General features: G+C 38.4%; 1 protein-coding gene and 1 non-coding gene across 3 annotated transcripts; both read left to right on the forward strand.

Moving 5' to 3' along the window:
* Positions 1–6,153: 6,153 nt before the first annotated feature.
* TIPIN (TIMELESS interacting protein) lies at positions 6,154–14,943 on the forward strand. Of its 2 annotated transcripts, none has more exons than XM_026121673.2 (8): positions 6,154–6,766; positions 7,166–7,322; positions 8,601–8,694; positions 9,612–9,687; positions 10,729–10,851; positions 11,336–11,399; positions 13,132–13,332; positions 14,303–14,943. In XM_026121673.2, exons 2-8 carry the CDS (start codon positions 7,190–7,192, stop codon positions 14,458–14,460), a joined length of 849 nt encoding a protein of 282 aa, XP_025977458.1. In that variant the 5' UTR covers positions 6,154–6,766; positions 7,166–7,189; the 3' UTR covers positions 14,461–14,943. The 2 variants fall into 2 exon arrangements, with proteins under 2 accessions (XP_025977458.1, XP_064373929.1); XM_064517859.1 differs by having other exon boundaries at positions 6,154–6,537.
* On the forward strand, positions 12,147–12,283 carry LOC112996323 (small Cajal body-specific RNA 14). The gene has a single exon (XR_003262406.1). It is a non-coding gene; the product is annotated as a small Cajal body-specific RNA 14 (non-coding RNA).
* Positions 14,944–15,564: the final 621 nt, after the last annotated feature.

Genomic DNA, 15,564 nt, shown 5'->3' on the forward strand with positions numbered 1-15,564 from the left:
GCCCGCCGAGGCGCATGCGCAACGGGGAGGGGAAGCCCCGCTGAAGCTCTGCCCTCAGCTGCGGGTCCCGCGAGGGAGCGGGCGGAGGTCGGGGGTGCAGGGGGGGGTTTCTCCCGTCGGGGTACCGGGGCGCCGACCCCGGCTGCGCCCCTCTCGCTGAGCGCCCGGGCCGCCCCACGGCGCCGCGCTCCGGGCGTTCCCAACCCAGCTCCCGCCTCCGCACGGGGCGGCGCCCAGCCTGCTCCCCTCACCTGGGACAGGCTTTTTTTTTAAATTGATTCTTTTTAATTCAAGTTTTATCTTATTTTTATGTCAGGCGTTTGCGGCAGCGGGCTCTGAAGCCCCGGGACGCTGTGCGGACAGAGGGGAGGAGGCGGGAGCGCCGCACCTGGGCGCGCTCAGCGCCGGCGGCCGCCTATTCCCGGTTCATACGTTCTGTGACTTTTTATGGAAGTTTTATTTCGAGAATGCTCGCGACGATTAATTAAAGTCGGCTGTCCCCGGCCAGCGACATCATTTTCTCTGTAGACAAAGCCACGTTGCTAAAGCAGTGCTTTGTGGAGCAGTTTACCTCCCTCGCGTGCAATCAGTAATGTTCCCATATTTGGAAACTACTGCATTTATAATTAAAACATAAACCTCCGGGGGGGGGGGGTAATAAGGGCTGCTAAATTTTTCCCATAGTAAATGCCTGAAGTAAACATGAAAATTGAAGATTATAGTTGGAAAACACTTAATTATAAATAGTAAAATGAATTTGAAAATGAAAAGCAAAAACTGCTTTTGTTATACAACACTGCTTTCACTACGAGGAATGAACAGATTCAGGTATCATTTGAATGAGGGCTAATCAATCCCTACTTGAAGGGAGGGTCAATCATGTTAGGCAATTATAACATCTTAAGTACAAGTGTATTTCACATACACATGTGATGGCGGCTTTAAACCTGTGTACTTTCCTATGAGGTTCTGACTTTCCTGGCTATTGGATCCTGAGATTCTCTGGTGCTTTGTAATTACATCATTTTAGTGAACCTAAAGATACAACCAAGAAAATGTTATTTTCAAGTAGCTCTCTATCATGTATTGGTATAGAAAAAACAAAAACTTAGAGCTGAGAAAGTATGATTTTATATTAAAAAAATCAATGCTGTATACTGGAATTGTACTTTATGAACCAACTGCTTCCTTCAATAATTTTAAGGTTAAACATAGAAATCCTGAACTCAAAAAGCAGGGCAGTGACCCCACCCCATGGAAAGAACAATACATGTTATATATGGGTTATTCCAAGAAAAAAATACATGAACAAAACTGTGAGGGTAAAATTGCAGAGAACTAAAGCCACCTTACTGCTTAAAAAGAGCCTCCATATTGGGATTTAAGGGAGTTAATGCTGCCTTGCTTTAACATTGACTTGCTTTAATTTTCCTGAGAATTTCCACACAGAATGACCTAGTTCGCTGATTCCAGGTGGGAAGCAAGCTGAATTTTTATTACCAAAATATCACCATCCCCTCCTATAGGTCTGGACACCTAAATTGGGAGAAACGACCAGGCAACAACTCCTTCTCCATCCCAAAGGTTCCATATGGAGAGTGAGATAAGGATGGGTTTAAGGGACTTTACACCTTGTATATCCTTTTGCTCTTCAAGTATCAAACAGATATTGAATGCACAATTATGACAAAAGCCTTGTATAACTGTAGTAGCACTATATTGCAATTGCTCACGAGTTATGCAACTCTAGTTAGTCTAACGGGTTGTAAAGTATGGCCTCTTTCTCTGAGCAGATTATTGCTGGGGAGATTTTATTTTCTTTTGAAGGTTTGGATTGAAGAAAGAAGAATTTTAATTGAGTTGCAAATTTTCCCCATAGGCTTTGAATCATTTTTTTCCTTCTAACATTGTTTTTCTCTGTCAGAATAGACTATCTACTAAAAGCCTACATAAATAGCTGAATGACTGGACATGTCTACAGAAAACAGAGGTTTCAGTATGCAGACTTTTTTGAAATACAGCAAGAAAGGAACATGGATCACATAAATCACTTCAGCTGATAGTAAAAGTGCTGAGTAAATTCCACAACAGAACTTATTTTTAAGTACTCTGTATCAAGAACTACTCTGAATTCTGTTTCAATTTTCTGTGATTTGCAAACATAAAATAATCATTATATTTTTAGTTAAAGTAGTCATTAATGTTTTTATAGAAACTGAAATTTATCATGAAAAAACTACTCTATATATACTGCAGAATGCTCTATTATTCCTAACATCTCACCCATTTCTAAAATAAAAAAGATTAAATAATTTAATTTTCACAGCTCTGCCCTTCCTACACACACTCCCCCTCCATTAAAGGCCAGGTAACATTAAGAGATAGCTCCCCCTGCGGTGCACTTCACACGTGCACTGCAAACAACACCGCAGCCTGCATTCACTTACCTGCTTGAGAGTCCTTTTAACCTACAGCAAGAAAACAAAGGTATCTTGAATTGACTTAATATAGAAATATAATCATGTGTATGGATTGATGCCACCTCAGGAGCCATTTCAATGTAACTGCTGCTGCCATCACCTAGTTCCTAAGGGACTATCATACTCTTGGAACTTTTAGGGGGACCAAGTTTTGGAAAAAGAGCTAAATGGCCTCTAGGCTTTGTTCAATGCATTGTGAGATGCTTTGGGTTTTTTTTGTTTGTTTGTAATAATGGAGGCCATAATGATCTATATAGGCATACCATTATTTCCTAAATGATCTATCTTCTTTAGTGTGATTATACAGTATACTTGAAATGTTTCAAGAATGTTGTAGGTTGGTTGGAACTTATCTAAAACAGATATTTGTAACTGAAAATTAAGCACATTTCTCCACCCAAAACAAAGCAAATGTAAAGCTTTTGTATTTATATATATCTGTATTTATAAAAATGTTATATTTACAAACAGGTGTCTCTGCATATGGCTCACACAGGAAAAAAAATGAACAAAAAAAATGTGAGGCAGTATAATCCCTAAGAAAGACTTCTGAGCAGGGAGACTTTCTGATTTATTGATTCAACTACTACTTTAAAAAAAAAAAAAACAGAACTGTAATATGTCCCTGCAAATAGAACTGCATCAAAGAAGTTTGTCTCCATTACCACTTTTTCCCTCATGGGACTAGCCTAAAAAAATTAAATTTTGGCTAGTTTCTTGTATGAGAAGGAAAAGAATACTTGAGACTTGGAGACTCAATAATGCATATAATAAAGGGAGGTGACTTGCAGGAGACTGATATTGAATCTGTGAAGTAGATATATAGTATATAGAAATACAGAACCTATGAAGTAGCTAAAGTATCTATTAAGTTCTCCCCACCTACCAGTCAGCACTCAGGAATAAAACACTTATTTCAAGATGAATTATTCCTTTTCTCACAAACTTGATTATAACATACTTTAATTGCATCACTAAATTAGCCCGATTTTTAAAACTTGATTGCCACATGAAGCTGTATATTTTACTGCCAATACAAACACACAGTTTTATTTGTAAGATTTAATACTTCTTAATCTATTTAGTGCTTAATAGAGCAATGCAAGTAAATAATGTGTCCCATAAGCAATGGAATTTAAGAAGCCTAATATAATTTTGATTAAAGTTGGCTACCTGGATCAAAATTTATTAAAGGGGGCTGACAGTCCCCTGATGGGCAGACAAATCAGTCTTGTATATGTTGTTTTCCTCAAGAAACAGGGATTGAAAAGCCCATTGGGGATCAGAACAGGAACTTATATATTAGTTTACCAAAAGGTTAAAAATATATTAATGTTTAAGATGACTGTGTAATATAAAATTTAGATTAGATTAACAAGGTATAAATCACAGACACCTGTGAACTTTGCCAAATCTGAGTTGTGATCTCCCACTGGCACCAATGTAGCCTGTTTTGCATAGGGTTTATGGGATGGGGAGTGGTTTTATTATATAAACAGGTTTGCCAATATGATACTAAGTGGATTTTGCAGAATAGGTTGCACTAAACCCCTCCAAATGTAGAGGTAACCAGTCATCCATTTTACAGATTTTCTCTGTTGTATGTTAAGTGTAGGATAAAACAGGAAATGAGACAAAGTATTAATTTTCTGCAGTTTTTCTCATAAAATAACATTATTAAATACAGAAACACATAAGTAATACATCCGTTTCACCTAAACTAGAAACCAGAAGTATTTTCTAGAATACAGGCAAGTTATGGCTTTTTTTTCCTGACTTATTATTTTATCAGCATGTGGCTGGTTATTCATTTCCTGAGAAAAAACAAAAATCAATGCCTGCTGGCATATGTTTTTCATTTAATTAGGAACATAGGACTGGAAAGAACCACCCAGGTCATCAAGACCAGTCTTTAATTAAACACTCTTCAAAAATATTGATTAATCAAGGTTGCATAAATATGGTAGGTTTTATAAGACCATACTCCTCTGCAGAGATTATACGTAATCTTCTGCTTTAATCTTTGTATTTTTTTCTTTCTGTTCATAAGAACAGCAGTGAACTGAAACATTGCCATTGAAATCTTGCTTATTGAAAAAACATGCCTTTCAAAAACTTTTTCCATATCCATTACATGTCTGTCCTGGCTAGGGCAAAACACATCTCAGATAGGTCAGACCTCTGCTTCTGCAGACCGGTTGACCTGTGTGTATGAAGACTGCCCTGCTGGCTCCTGCGAAACAGAACAGAAAAAGGCTACCATCTCTCTGCCTTTGCTCTGCAAGAACCCTACTAACATATTTCTTTGCCACCTATCAGTCGATTTTCAGAAAGTATGCAGGATCTTAAGGGAAATTCGGGAACTCAGTATCTCTGGTAAATTCAGTTGACATTCAGTCAATATAAGTACATAAAATCCAAGCAGACAAAAAAAAAGGAGTAAAAATTAAAGAAAACAGTTCTGAATTGGCTACTCATGCAACACCTAAAACCTGTGATTCCTTTATTTATAAAGATTATCTTTTAATATAAAGTGACTATTATTTTCAATGTAAAGAGCTTCCTATGGTATTAGACATTCAATTTTCAATCATTTTATATGGCAGAAACAAGTCTTTAGTGTTTGGTTTTGAGCTGGAAATCAGTAACATAGTTTAAAACTATTAATATATCTGTGTGCATTTTTCATACTTTCTGAGCTTCATTACATTGAAGAAATTAGCCATATCTAAAAAGCTGATTGCTAACAAATCCATTAATATACTTACTGTTTTATGTGTATTTTGGACTATATAAGATGTTCCAGTATTTGGGAGTACAAGTTTTAAATACTGTTGATATCATTTTAACTAAAGAGTAATACCCTTTATTTTTTTTAACTGGGAGGTATCTGCAAGTGGTTTTGTTTATCATATTAGGAAGAAGAAATTAAATTATCAGAAATACTATGTATATCAAACTCATAGAGAAATAAGGGAAGATCATTTCCCTTCATGTATTAATAACAGACATTCATTTTGCTTAAATGGTCTACAGTTTAGGTCAGATGTATTTACATGGGCTGACCTGTAAAATATGCAAATAGTATTTGTCAGATGTAATAGATCAGTATATCACCTGCTGAAAAGGGATTTGCACCTCACAGCACCAGAGGCCACAGCATGAAACCTCCCTCCTGTTGCTTCTGCAGAATGCAGTCATCCTTAAGTGCCGTTTTATGTACACAGCCCCCAAATCTCATTGGGCTGGGTGTACTTCTTAAAGCAGGGACAACTGCAAGCAGTTTAATTAATTGCTGGAAGGCTCTACCCTGTGTTTGTATGGAGAAAAGCCTTAGGACCACTACCTGCCCTGAAAGTGCTTCCCCACGGAGGCAGGAAAGTGAGTAGAGCTCCTCAGGCGTTGTTTTAAATCCCATTTCTGGGGTGATTCATCATTTTTTCCCGAGTTGGCCTAGCAACCTCAGACGCCGCTGACATCCCCAGGGATTTTAGCCCGGCGAAGTGCTGCTGACCGCCGCCCGGGGAGAGGTGAGGGAAACGGCTGCTGCCGCCCTGCCCCTCCCCCCACCCCAGCCCCCTCAGGTTTTGGCGCCAAAAGCGCTACGGCGGGGCCACGCGGCGGCAGTGCGCAGGCGCGCTGGCACGGAGCGGCCGCTCACAGCAGCCGGCCCGGCTGAGAGCTCGCGAGACGGGCGGCTCTCGCGGTGCCTCCCTCCGCTCCGGCGCGGCACCGCAGCGGGGCGCGGCGCCGGGGCAGGAAGCGGCGGCAGCAGGTGCGGGCGCCTCCCGCTCGGGCCCCTCGTGTAGGTGGGCGAGAGGCGCCGGCCTCTTTCTCCTTCTGAGAAGGGAGGCGCGGAGCTGTCTCACCGCCCTCCCCGCCGGTGGAAGGGAGCCGAGCCGGCGGGACCCCCCCTCTCCCCGGCGCTCTGCCCCTGGCGCCCCGAGCCGCCCCTGAGGGGAGCGGGGCCTCGGCGGCGCCCGGCCCTCGAAACCCTCACGAGCGCCCTCTCCGCCCCGCTTCAGTCTGCGCCCCGTGACGGTTTCGCAGCCCGGAGGTAGGGAGCTCGCCGGAGGCCGGTGCCGGCGGAGCTGCGTGGGCTCTCCCGTCGCTAAAGCCGCTCCGGAGACAACTTTCTCTTAAAACGCGGGCTGCTCCCGACGCCCTGTCTGTGGCGAGACTGGGTCGTCGTAAGCCCGGGTGGGCTGGTGTGCCACAGTCTGGAATTAGCTGTGCTAAAGCGACCGGGAAAAGGGAATCCTTGTGCAGACTGCATTTCTGAGTGGGTAAGCTGTACATCAGAGGAGTTATTCCCCTCCCCCCCCCAACCAAACTAATCTTTGATTTTCAAGGACTTTAAGGGACAACAGCTGTCTTAAGTGCTTTATTAGAAAGTTAAAAATCTGGGGGGTTTTGTTTGTTCATTTTATACCTATGACCCGTTCCTGCCCCTCCCAGATAACTTTGATGAGTTGAGACATGACAAACCCTTTTATCTAACAGAGTGGGTTGTGTCATCCTTTTACATGGTATCTGCTACCTAATTTCTTGGATGTTTTGGGGGGTTTTTTCTTGGTTGGCAAGTATTTTTTGGGAAAAGCTGGGACCCATAGGTCTGTTCTATGTAACTGATCCTTAGTTGCTGCTTCTTACTGCTTTTTAAATGTTTTTGGTATTTCCTGCAGGAGAAAAAAAGTTAATCTGTGGCAATGATAGATCCTTTAGAGAACAACTTGTTTGATCTTCCTGATTATGAGAATACAGAAGATGAAACATTTCCGCCTCTTCCACCTCCTACCTCTCCAGGAAAAGATGATGCTGAATGGGCTGTAGCTAATGGAGGTGAATATTTGTGACTCCTAAAGAATTAATTTTGCAGTGTAGACTATGAAAACAATCTTGCTATTGGTGTCGTACTTCACTACCTTGATTATCTCTTATAAAATTATATAACTTATATAAAAATAGCTTGCTGTATAGCCTTATATAAAAATAGCCTCATAGATAAGAAAGCACTCAATAAATTTAAATTATACATGATTCTGCACATCTAAGCTTGTGGGAAAAGTTTGTTTTTGTAGATTCTATCAAAACATCTGCAGCACAAATGAATCTTTTAAAAATTCAAGCTCTTCTGCCAAAACATCAGTAAAGATAGTTATACAGCAGTGATGTATATTTACCCTTTATGACTTACCTTGAGTGGAGAAAAGGTAGTAGTCCAGGGAGATGTTGGTTGTTTCTGTAGAGTATGTGATTTGGAAAAGTACAAGGCACTTCAGGAAAAGTGAAATTTAAACTTAAACTGCTCCTATTTCAAATGATCTTACAGCCATCCAGTATACTGAACTGGTTAATAGAAGACATAAAGATTTCTTGTAAGCATCTATTTATAGGCAAATATGAGTAGACATAATGTTAAGTATGAGTTTTTCTTGATCCCTGCTATGTCTGTTTACTAGAAAGTATAGTTTGGAATAGATTTAATTCCTTGATATATGAGAAGGAAAATTCTAACTTCCGACCTCCTGATGTTCAAAGGAACAAATGTAGAAGAAGAAATCAGTATGTGAAGTAATTGCTAGTTCTTAGCTGAGATAGGCAGTTGTGCCTTACTTGTTAAGGTCAAAAGTATGCATGCAGCCTTAATCAAAACACACAAAATTTAGTTCTTAAAAGGCATGCAAGCTCATTGTGTTCACACATCACCCCTTTCACTATTTTTGAAGGTGATAGCGAAGTTTCAGGCTTCTTTAATGATGGAAATTTTGGGAAATGCCTGTTATCACTTGAGGTTTTTAACTCTTAGAACTAGCAGCAGCTAATTTCAATACATTTCTGATCAGAAATAAACAAGTGGTAGAGCTAGGTTCTCTGAAAAGAAAGTGTCCTTCTTTGCAAGAAAAGTAGATTTTTAATGTATTTTAGAGGCACATTTATTTCCAAACTATCTTGTGGGAGAAGGAAGATGAAATGTACAAACATTTGTTGGAAGTAATAATTACAATTGAATGCGCAGGACCATTGCCTTTGAGATAGGGTAGAAACTTAAGTTTGTTGTGTAATGCTACTTGATGTAATTTGCATTATATGCTTACAGTATGTTATTTCTTTTATTAGAACCAGATGGTAACCAGCAGTCACAAACGAAGGATTCTTCTGTGACTACACGGAAAGCAGTTAGAAGACCAATACCTAAACTAGATGCCCATAGGTGTGTGGTTTTTTTTTTTTAACAGACTGTTTCCTTCTGTTCTGTATTTGGTATATGGCTGTTGGGGGGATGATTAAGGTGCTTATCTACTCAGGTGTTCTCTGTGTGGTCATATCCAAGCCAAAGATCAAGACTTTTGGAGATGAAAGTTCCTGTGGTTGCATAGTGCATTTCAACATTTTTATTCCTTGCTTATCTGTGTAATACTATTATTAGTCAAACTTTCTTGAAGGTTCCTTGGGACTTGGCACATGACTAATAACTTGTTTGTAGATATTTTTTTCATACATAGGACTCTTATCTTCCAGCTGTATCATCTTTATTTTGGCTCAGATGTATTAGTGTGGATTTCTTAATATTTAATTGAAGTATGTTTCAAAATAAAACCTCAGTGTAATAGTCTAAAGTACCATATGAAGTACATTTATATGTGACTTCTGTACAAACTGGATAAACTCTATTTGTAAAAATTAAGGATTTTAGTATTTCCCTTGCTCTTTCCACTAAAACTGGGGTAAGTTCTATATAAAAGATAGAAAGAATCTGAGCTTCTGTTTTCTTTCGTGCTGTGTTAAAATATTCTGATTAAATCATTTTCTGATACCACAGCTGGCATGTACCTAATTGGTTTAACTTGGCCAGTATAGATATGTGGACTGACCTTTCCTTTTGATTCTGTGTAATCAAAAAGTTGCTTGGACAGGGACTGTTTGTATGTTGACTTTCCAAAACACTCTCACTTTTTATTGCAGTCTTTATCCTATTGTGTGGGGGGTTTTTTTGTTTCTGTTTTTTGACTTCTAAACCCATACATCTTTCAAGCAGAACTTTGCAGAAAGCATTAGACTAGAGGAATGATTTTGATTCAAAAAAGTAGTTACGGGTTTCAAGCAACTTGGACTTTCTGATGCTAACAGGTTAGTTTCTGAAAGAGGACTTCCTGCCTTAAGACACATATTTGACAACACAAAATTCAAGGGTAAGGGCCATGAGGTAAGAAATACTGAATTTTTATTTTGTAATAAATTTTGTAATTTTGTAACTTTATTTTTATTTTGCTCCCTCTTGTATGGGGAGGATTGATATTAAGCTCTGGTTAAACAAGCATGTGCAGCTGCCTACCATCAGTGGAATGTACCCTGCTGAGTTTTGTAGTTGTGAGTAAAAAATATATGACTGTTTCACAGAATCAGTATTTTGATCTTAAACTACTTTCCTCTGCTTCAGAACTAGAATATCACATCTGTGACTTGTCCGTAGAAAGATGCTTTTGAAATTGGAAGAGGCTTATAAGACTGCTTACTGAGTCTTAAGAAATTCCTTACATTTTCATTTCATGATCAGATTTCCTGTTCTGGCTGTTGTGACGCTTGTATCCCAGAGCTTCTAATACTAAAGTGTGAAGCGAAGAGAAAGCAGCAGTTCTCTAGAAACTGTCTTGTTGTCTTGGATCCATTAAAACAATTTTTTTTTGAAATAAATGTAATTAAATAGACTGTTTGAACATTTGCAAAGAAAGCCTGTGTGTCTTTAGCTTACAAAGGAAGTTACGGTATAAATTCTCTGTGCAACTGGAGGAACAAAGAAACTAGGCAAAATAGGCAAAACTGCTGATGCGAGTGGGAATATTCACTAGATAAGGTTATTTAGATGTACATTCTTCTGTACATTCTAAACACCAAAATATACGCTAAATGTGCCACAGTGAATTTTCCAGTCTTGGTTTGGGTATAGGTTGCTTAAGGGGCAACTTCTCAGAAGCATATGAAATGTTTTACAGTATATGTAAATGCTTTTCCTGAATTTTGATCACTCTTCTTCTCATAGCTTGAAAGTGCACTTCCAAACTTGACTGTGGGAGGACAGATTACCGGAACATTTATATTGCATAGATTTTCAAGAGACTTTTGAACTACAAAACCTGAATATTTTCAGAAACATTACTGGCATGTTTCCCTCTGCAGTCTACTGACTTTTCCCTCTGACTCTACTGACTCAACTTTTAACAGCTGCATGTCTTGTTTTATGTTCTAGGCAGAGGACCTGAAGACACTTATACGGCATATGGAACATTGGGCTCATAGATTATTTCCAAAATTGCAATTTGATGATTTTATTGACAGAGTAGAGTCTTTGGGAAACAAAAAGGAAGTTCAGGTACATGCTCTTGTCCATTTCTCTTCATGTAGTACTATAAGTGGTAGGTTTATGAGAGTAGTTGCACAACAAAAGAAGACTTAAGTTATGCTTACCATTTAGTATTATAATTTGATTTAAATTAACTTCTTTCATTTAAAGAAGCTACCCAGTATTTGAAAGTATTTGTGATCACATTTAGATGTAATCTTTATTTGAAACTGTACTTTAAAAAATCTGCTCTGACTTACAAAAGACATCTTTACCAAAGCAATTTACTTCAGAGTTGCAGCTTCCTTTGGCTAGGTGATAGATGAAGTATTAGGAAAACAACCCACAGCTTTAAAAGTTGTGGAAGAAACAGACATGTAGGGAAAGGGAATATTATTTTGGAGAAATAAAGGATAAAGAGAATCAGGAGTAGTATTAAAAACCGTATCAACAGAAACACAAAGGATTTTGTCACAAATTAAGTATTAGTATTATTCTTTTTTTTCATTTTAAGACCTGTCTAAAGCGGATTAGACTTGATCTTCCTATTTTGCATGAAGACTTCAAAAATAATGAAGGTATGCTCTTTATGCTGTTTGTTCAGTGGCTGAATACTTAAAACATCTCTTTTTCTTCTTTCACTGACTAGAAGTTAGTGGTCAGGATTCATTTTTCTGTTGTAGAAGAAATTAAGACTGGTCCTCCATTTTAAAAACAGGCTTCTGTGAAAGACTGACAGTTACAAAATTGAACTGATACTCAAACTAAAATGCTGCATATATATTTATAACTGAGTGGCATATTAAAAAGGAAAGGGAAAATGGCTGTTAAAATCGGCATTGTTAGCAATGGTCTTCCGAAAAAAAACAAAACTGCAAAAGTACTTATTAATGCTTGTAGGCACTGCTACGTGTACACGTCACTTTTGGTGTGTAGCTGCTGCTATTTCTTCCAGTTTCAAAATCCATCCACTTAATAAATAGATAATTCAAGAGTCTCTTCTAATTGAGTGACGTTTTCAGATGGACCAGAAACCAAGTTCATTTATAAAAAGGAGCAGAATTCACATAGAGGGTAGCATGAAAGAAATTTTATTAGCAGAAATGTCAGAATTTCATAGTCTTTTCTAAGGTTCTTTGCAGGTGTTTACCCTTCTACTGTATTTCTGTCTTGAAACAGAAGTATCTATGTTGTCTAGCTTGCTCTCATTTGAACTTCACCATCCAGATAAATCAGTGCTTGGAAAATACGTTGCAGTGACAGAGTTATCAGTGGTAAAACCTTGCCCTACCTACCGGGGAAGACCTTAAGGCAGTTAGTGAAATGTGGCTGTCTTTGTTATTGGCTGCATTTGCTAGACGTTTAATGCAACCATAAGCAGCCACAAATAGTAAAATAAATGGTTCCTGCCGACAGGATCTGTAGAGTTATCAGATTTTTCTGTGCGATGGTTCCATACATTTGTATTTAAATATAGTGCTGATAATGTTCTTGAACTATGTTAGCCAGTGTACTGCTCCAACTGGTCAGTCTTCAGTTGAAAAACTTGAGTAGATATCTAACAGTTTTGAAATAAAAATTCAACTTAGAAATGCAAGCTAGGGTATGATATTAAAAAGACTTGTTTTCAGCTACCTTCCCTGTTTACAGGCTTAAAGTGCAGCAGAGGCACAAGCATGCTTGGCCTTAGGCAATCTTGAAACAGTGCTTTGCTTCCCTGTTGGTGGGTGAAGTTTGTCTAATGGAATTGGATTCCATTTTCCATGTGTTAATTTTGACAACTGAGTAAATACTGCATAATAGTAGCACACTGCATACAAAATTGACTATTTCATGTCTATGTTTGAACCTGTCTATTGATTCCCAGAACTAGTCCCTCCACTTTCCAAAGGACACTGTGGTATTAGTATGGGTAGGAAGAAAAGTATCTGGCCTTTCAGTAAGGATTGTACATCTGAATTTAGTGGGTTCTGACCTTCATGCACAGCTTATAATTGCTAATTTAGTACACAAAGACTTCTGTATATTCAGATGCTACTTACCGTTGTGTGTTTGGGTTCTCTGATAAGCATTTGCTTTATATCACTCTGAATATCAGCTATATGCACCTAGATGGAAAATTGCCAGGTAACTGAAAACTAAATCACAGAATGATCTTCAGCTATTAATACAACTTTAAAATGTAGCATATAGTCAGAAATGCCTTTAAAATGTCTTCTTGCCAGCTATTTAGCAATATATTTCTTTGGGTTCAAAGTGTTGATTTCTGCCCCTCTTCACCCTCACCCTTTGCAATTCATTTTAAATCAGATGGTGGAGGGGAAAGCAATGGGCTGGATATAGCCAGTGAAGACATATGTTCCAGCTCTGGAAATGTAAGAGAAGAATTGGATTCTCCCTCTGGTACAACTCTCACAGAAGAGCAACAACAGCGAATCAAAAAGAACAGGCAACTAGCCTTGGAACGCAGACAAGCAAAGATGCAGTGTAACAGCCAGGCACAACAAAGTGGTAAACAACTTTGTAACTTAAATGTTTATATAACATTGATGGTCTGAAAACTGAAGGCTTTGCCTTCCTGTTAAAGAGAAAAGCATACCAATCTTAATAAAAACATTTGTTTCTAAATAGGTGTTGCATGAAAGGACTCTAGTAAGTAAGGCACTATCAGGTTCTAATTTAAATTCTGCTTAGACAATCTGCCAGTATGCTGCTGTTATTCCCAGTTTTGGTCAGTCATTTTCTCCTGATGAAGATAGAAATTTTTACCATTTTAACATAAAAAGACTGTCTCTACTCTCACTTTTCCAAAAATTATTGCAGTAACTGTAAGAGTTAATTGAAATAAACAGGCAGTGTTTTAAAAACAGATGTATGTTAAAAGATGCAGGCTCAAAATCTCTTAGGATACTGAGTTGTAGAAAAGAAGCTAGGCAAACTGTTGCTACAAGTGTAGTGATAGTACATATTTCTCTTCCCTCCACTGTTAGGATTGTCACATTCCCATTTTAACTGTTACTAACCTGTCCTATGATAGAAATGATAGAAATGAAACATTTTACCTTGTCTGAAATAGCAGGGATAAACTTTTCATATTGTTGTCCCTGAAACTACTGCTGTATAGTTTGAAAACCTCTACAGTTCCTAAGAGTAGGACATTTAAGGCTTAGACAGTTGAGCTGCTCAGCCAATTTAAAGGAAATAGTAGTTCTTGCTCTTTTAGTAACTAGCAGAATGTGCACTCCCAAATCTAAACTGTTTCTGTAGTTAGACTCCTCCAAAACTTAAGTCAGAACTCCTCCCTAGTTGTCCTGCTACCCAGTGATAGCTTTCTTGTTGCTGAAATGAAACTTGCTAGTCATTTCTGAAGTTGGCTGTCTTGAAGAGTGTGATTCTGGGGAAAGAAATTGTAGCTGGTAAACAAAGCAATAATATTCTTCTCACCAAAGATAACTTCTATTTATTTTTTTTTTTTTAATAGAGCTCTCTGCTAGTTACCCAGAAGAGGTGTTTAATACCACAGCTCCTCAGAATCTGGCTGACCTTATAGAAGACACTCAAGTTACTGCAACCAAGTTTGCTGTTGCAGATGCTGAGGACAGAGATATAGAACTGGAACACACCAGTGAAAAGCAATAACCTTTCCACGTACTTTGAATGACTTCCTTAACACAAAGATCCCAACATTACAAGTTCTAGCATTATATGCAAAAGTCACCAGCTATTTCCACTCTGACTCTGGAAGCTGTATGGAAGTCTTGATGTCTGTACAGTTGGACAGAATTTCATTCTCTTGTGTGAGAACAAGCAACTCCATACATTGGGAAACAGAACAGAAATAGATTTGAGACAGCTGAGATTTCTTCTTTGGCAGTGACATTCTTTGGGAAATGTTACTGATGCAAGGTTTTATGACCTGAATCTCTGAGTCTTTTTTACTGTTGATGTAAAAGTGAATTAACTGGCGTGTTGACAGATCAGGTTTATATTCAAGGTTTTTAAATAGAGGATAGTGCTGTGTATGAACCAGATGTTCTGCATTTTGTAATTCACTTATCAAATACCTGTATCTTATTCTTATAAAATGGAAGCTATTAAAGTTCAGAAATCAAACCTGAAAAATCTTGCATAAGGCTGTTAAGCTATCACTGCTGCAAATTCCAGATCCATGATGCAAGTCAAACCTCTTCACAGATACATGCATCTCCTTATGTGAGAACATGCTTTGGCTTTGATGGAATTAGTAATCTTTCTTACTTCGGCTGGTCTTGCTCTCTCTCTCTTGAAGTTCTGTTTCATCCTCTCTTTGCAATACTATTTTTTCCTTGCTACATAACAGGAACAGATATACTAAAATTTTCCTTTTTGTAGAAGGAAGCAAGAAACTAGTCTAAAATATCACCATAATGGTAAAGCCCCAAGGCTGCCCTCCACAGTAGCATATGGCAGACTTGTTTGTAACAAACTGAATCAAGATGTACACTTAAGAAGGCAAGACTCACAGCAGATGAAATAAATTACCTCCTGATGAAATGAAGTTGTGTGTAGATGTGTAGTTGGGGGATGTGTATGTCAGTTGCAATAAACAAAGGTTCTGCATTCTGGATTAGTGTGAATGAGTTAGCTATATATGTGCTTTTAGTTATTTAAGAAAACAGCTGTAATAATGAGGATGACATTAGCAAGAAGATGTTCGGGTTTTAAGAACTTAATTTAGGGAGAACATACGGAGGTAACTGCTTA

This window comes from Dromaius novaehollandiae, chromosome 10 (assembly GCF_036370855.1).
Source record: "Dromaius novaehollandiae isolate bDroNov1 chromosome 10, bDroNov1.hap1, whole genome shotgun sequence".
Classification (NCBI taxonomy): domain Eukaryota; kingdom Metazoa; phylum Chordata; class Aves; order Casuariiformes; family Dromaiidae; genus Dromaius; species Dromaius novaehollandiae.

Excerpts from the sequence above, each read along its gene's own strand:
- TIPIN (XM_026121673.2), top strand. The coding sequence starts at position 7,190 with ATGATAGATCCTTTAGAGAACAACTTGTTTGATCTTCCTGATTATGAG. Across the intron at positions 7,323-8,600 it reads ATGGGCTGTAGCTAATGGAG|AACCAGATGGTAACCAGCAG; the intron begins GTGAATATTTGT and ends TTCTTTTATTAG. Across the intron at positions 10,852-11,335 it reads GAAACAAAAAGGAAGTTCAG|ACCTGTCTAAAGCGGATTAG; the intron begins GTACATGCTCTT and ends TTTCATTTTAAG.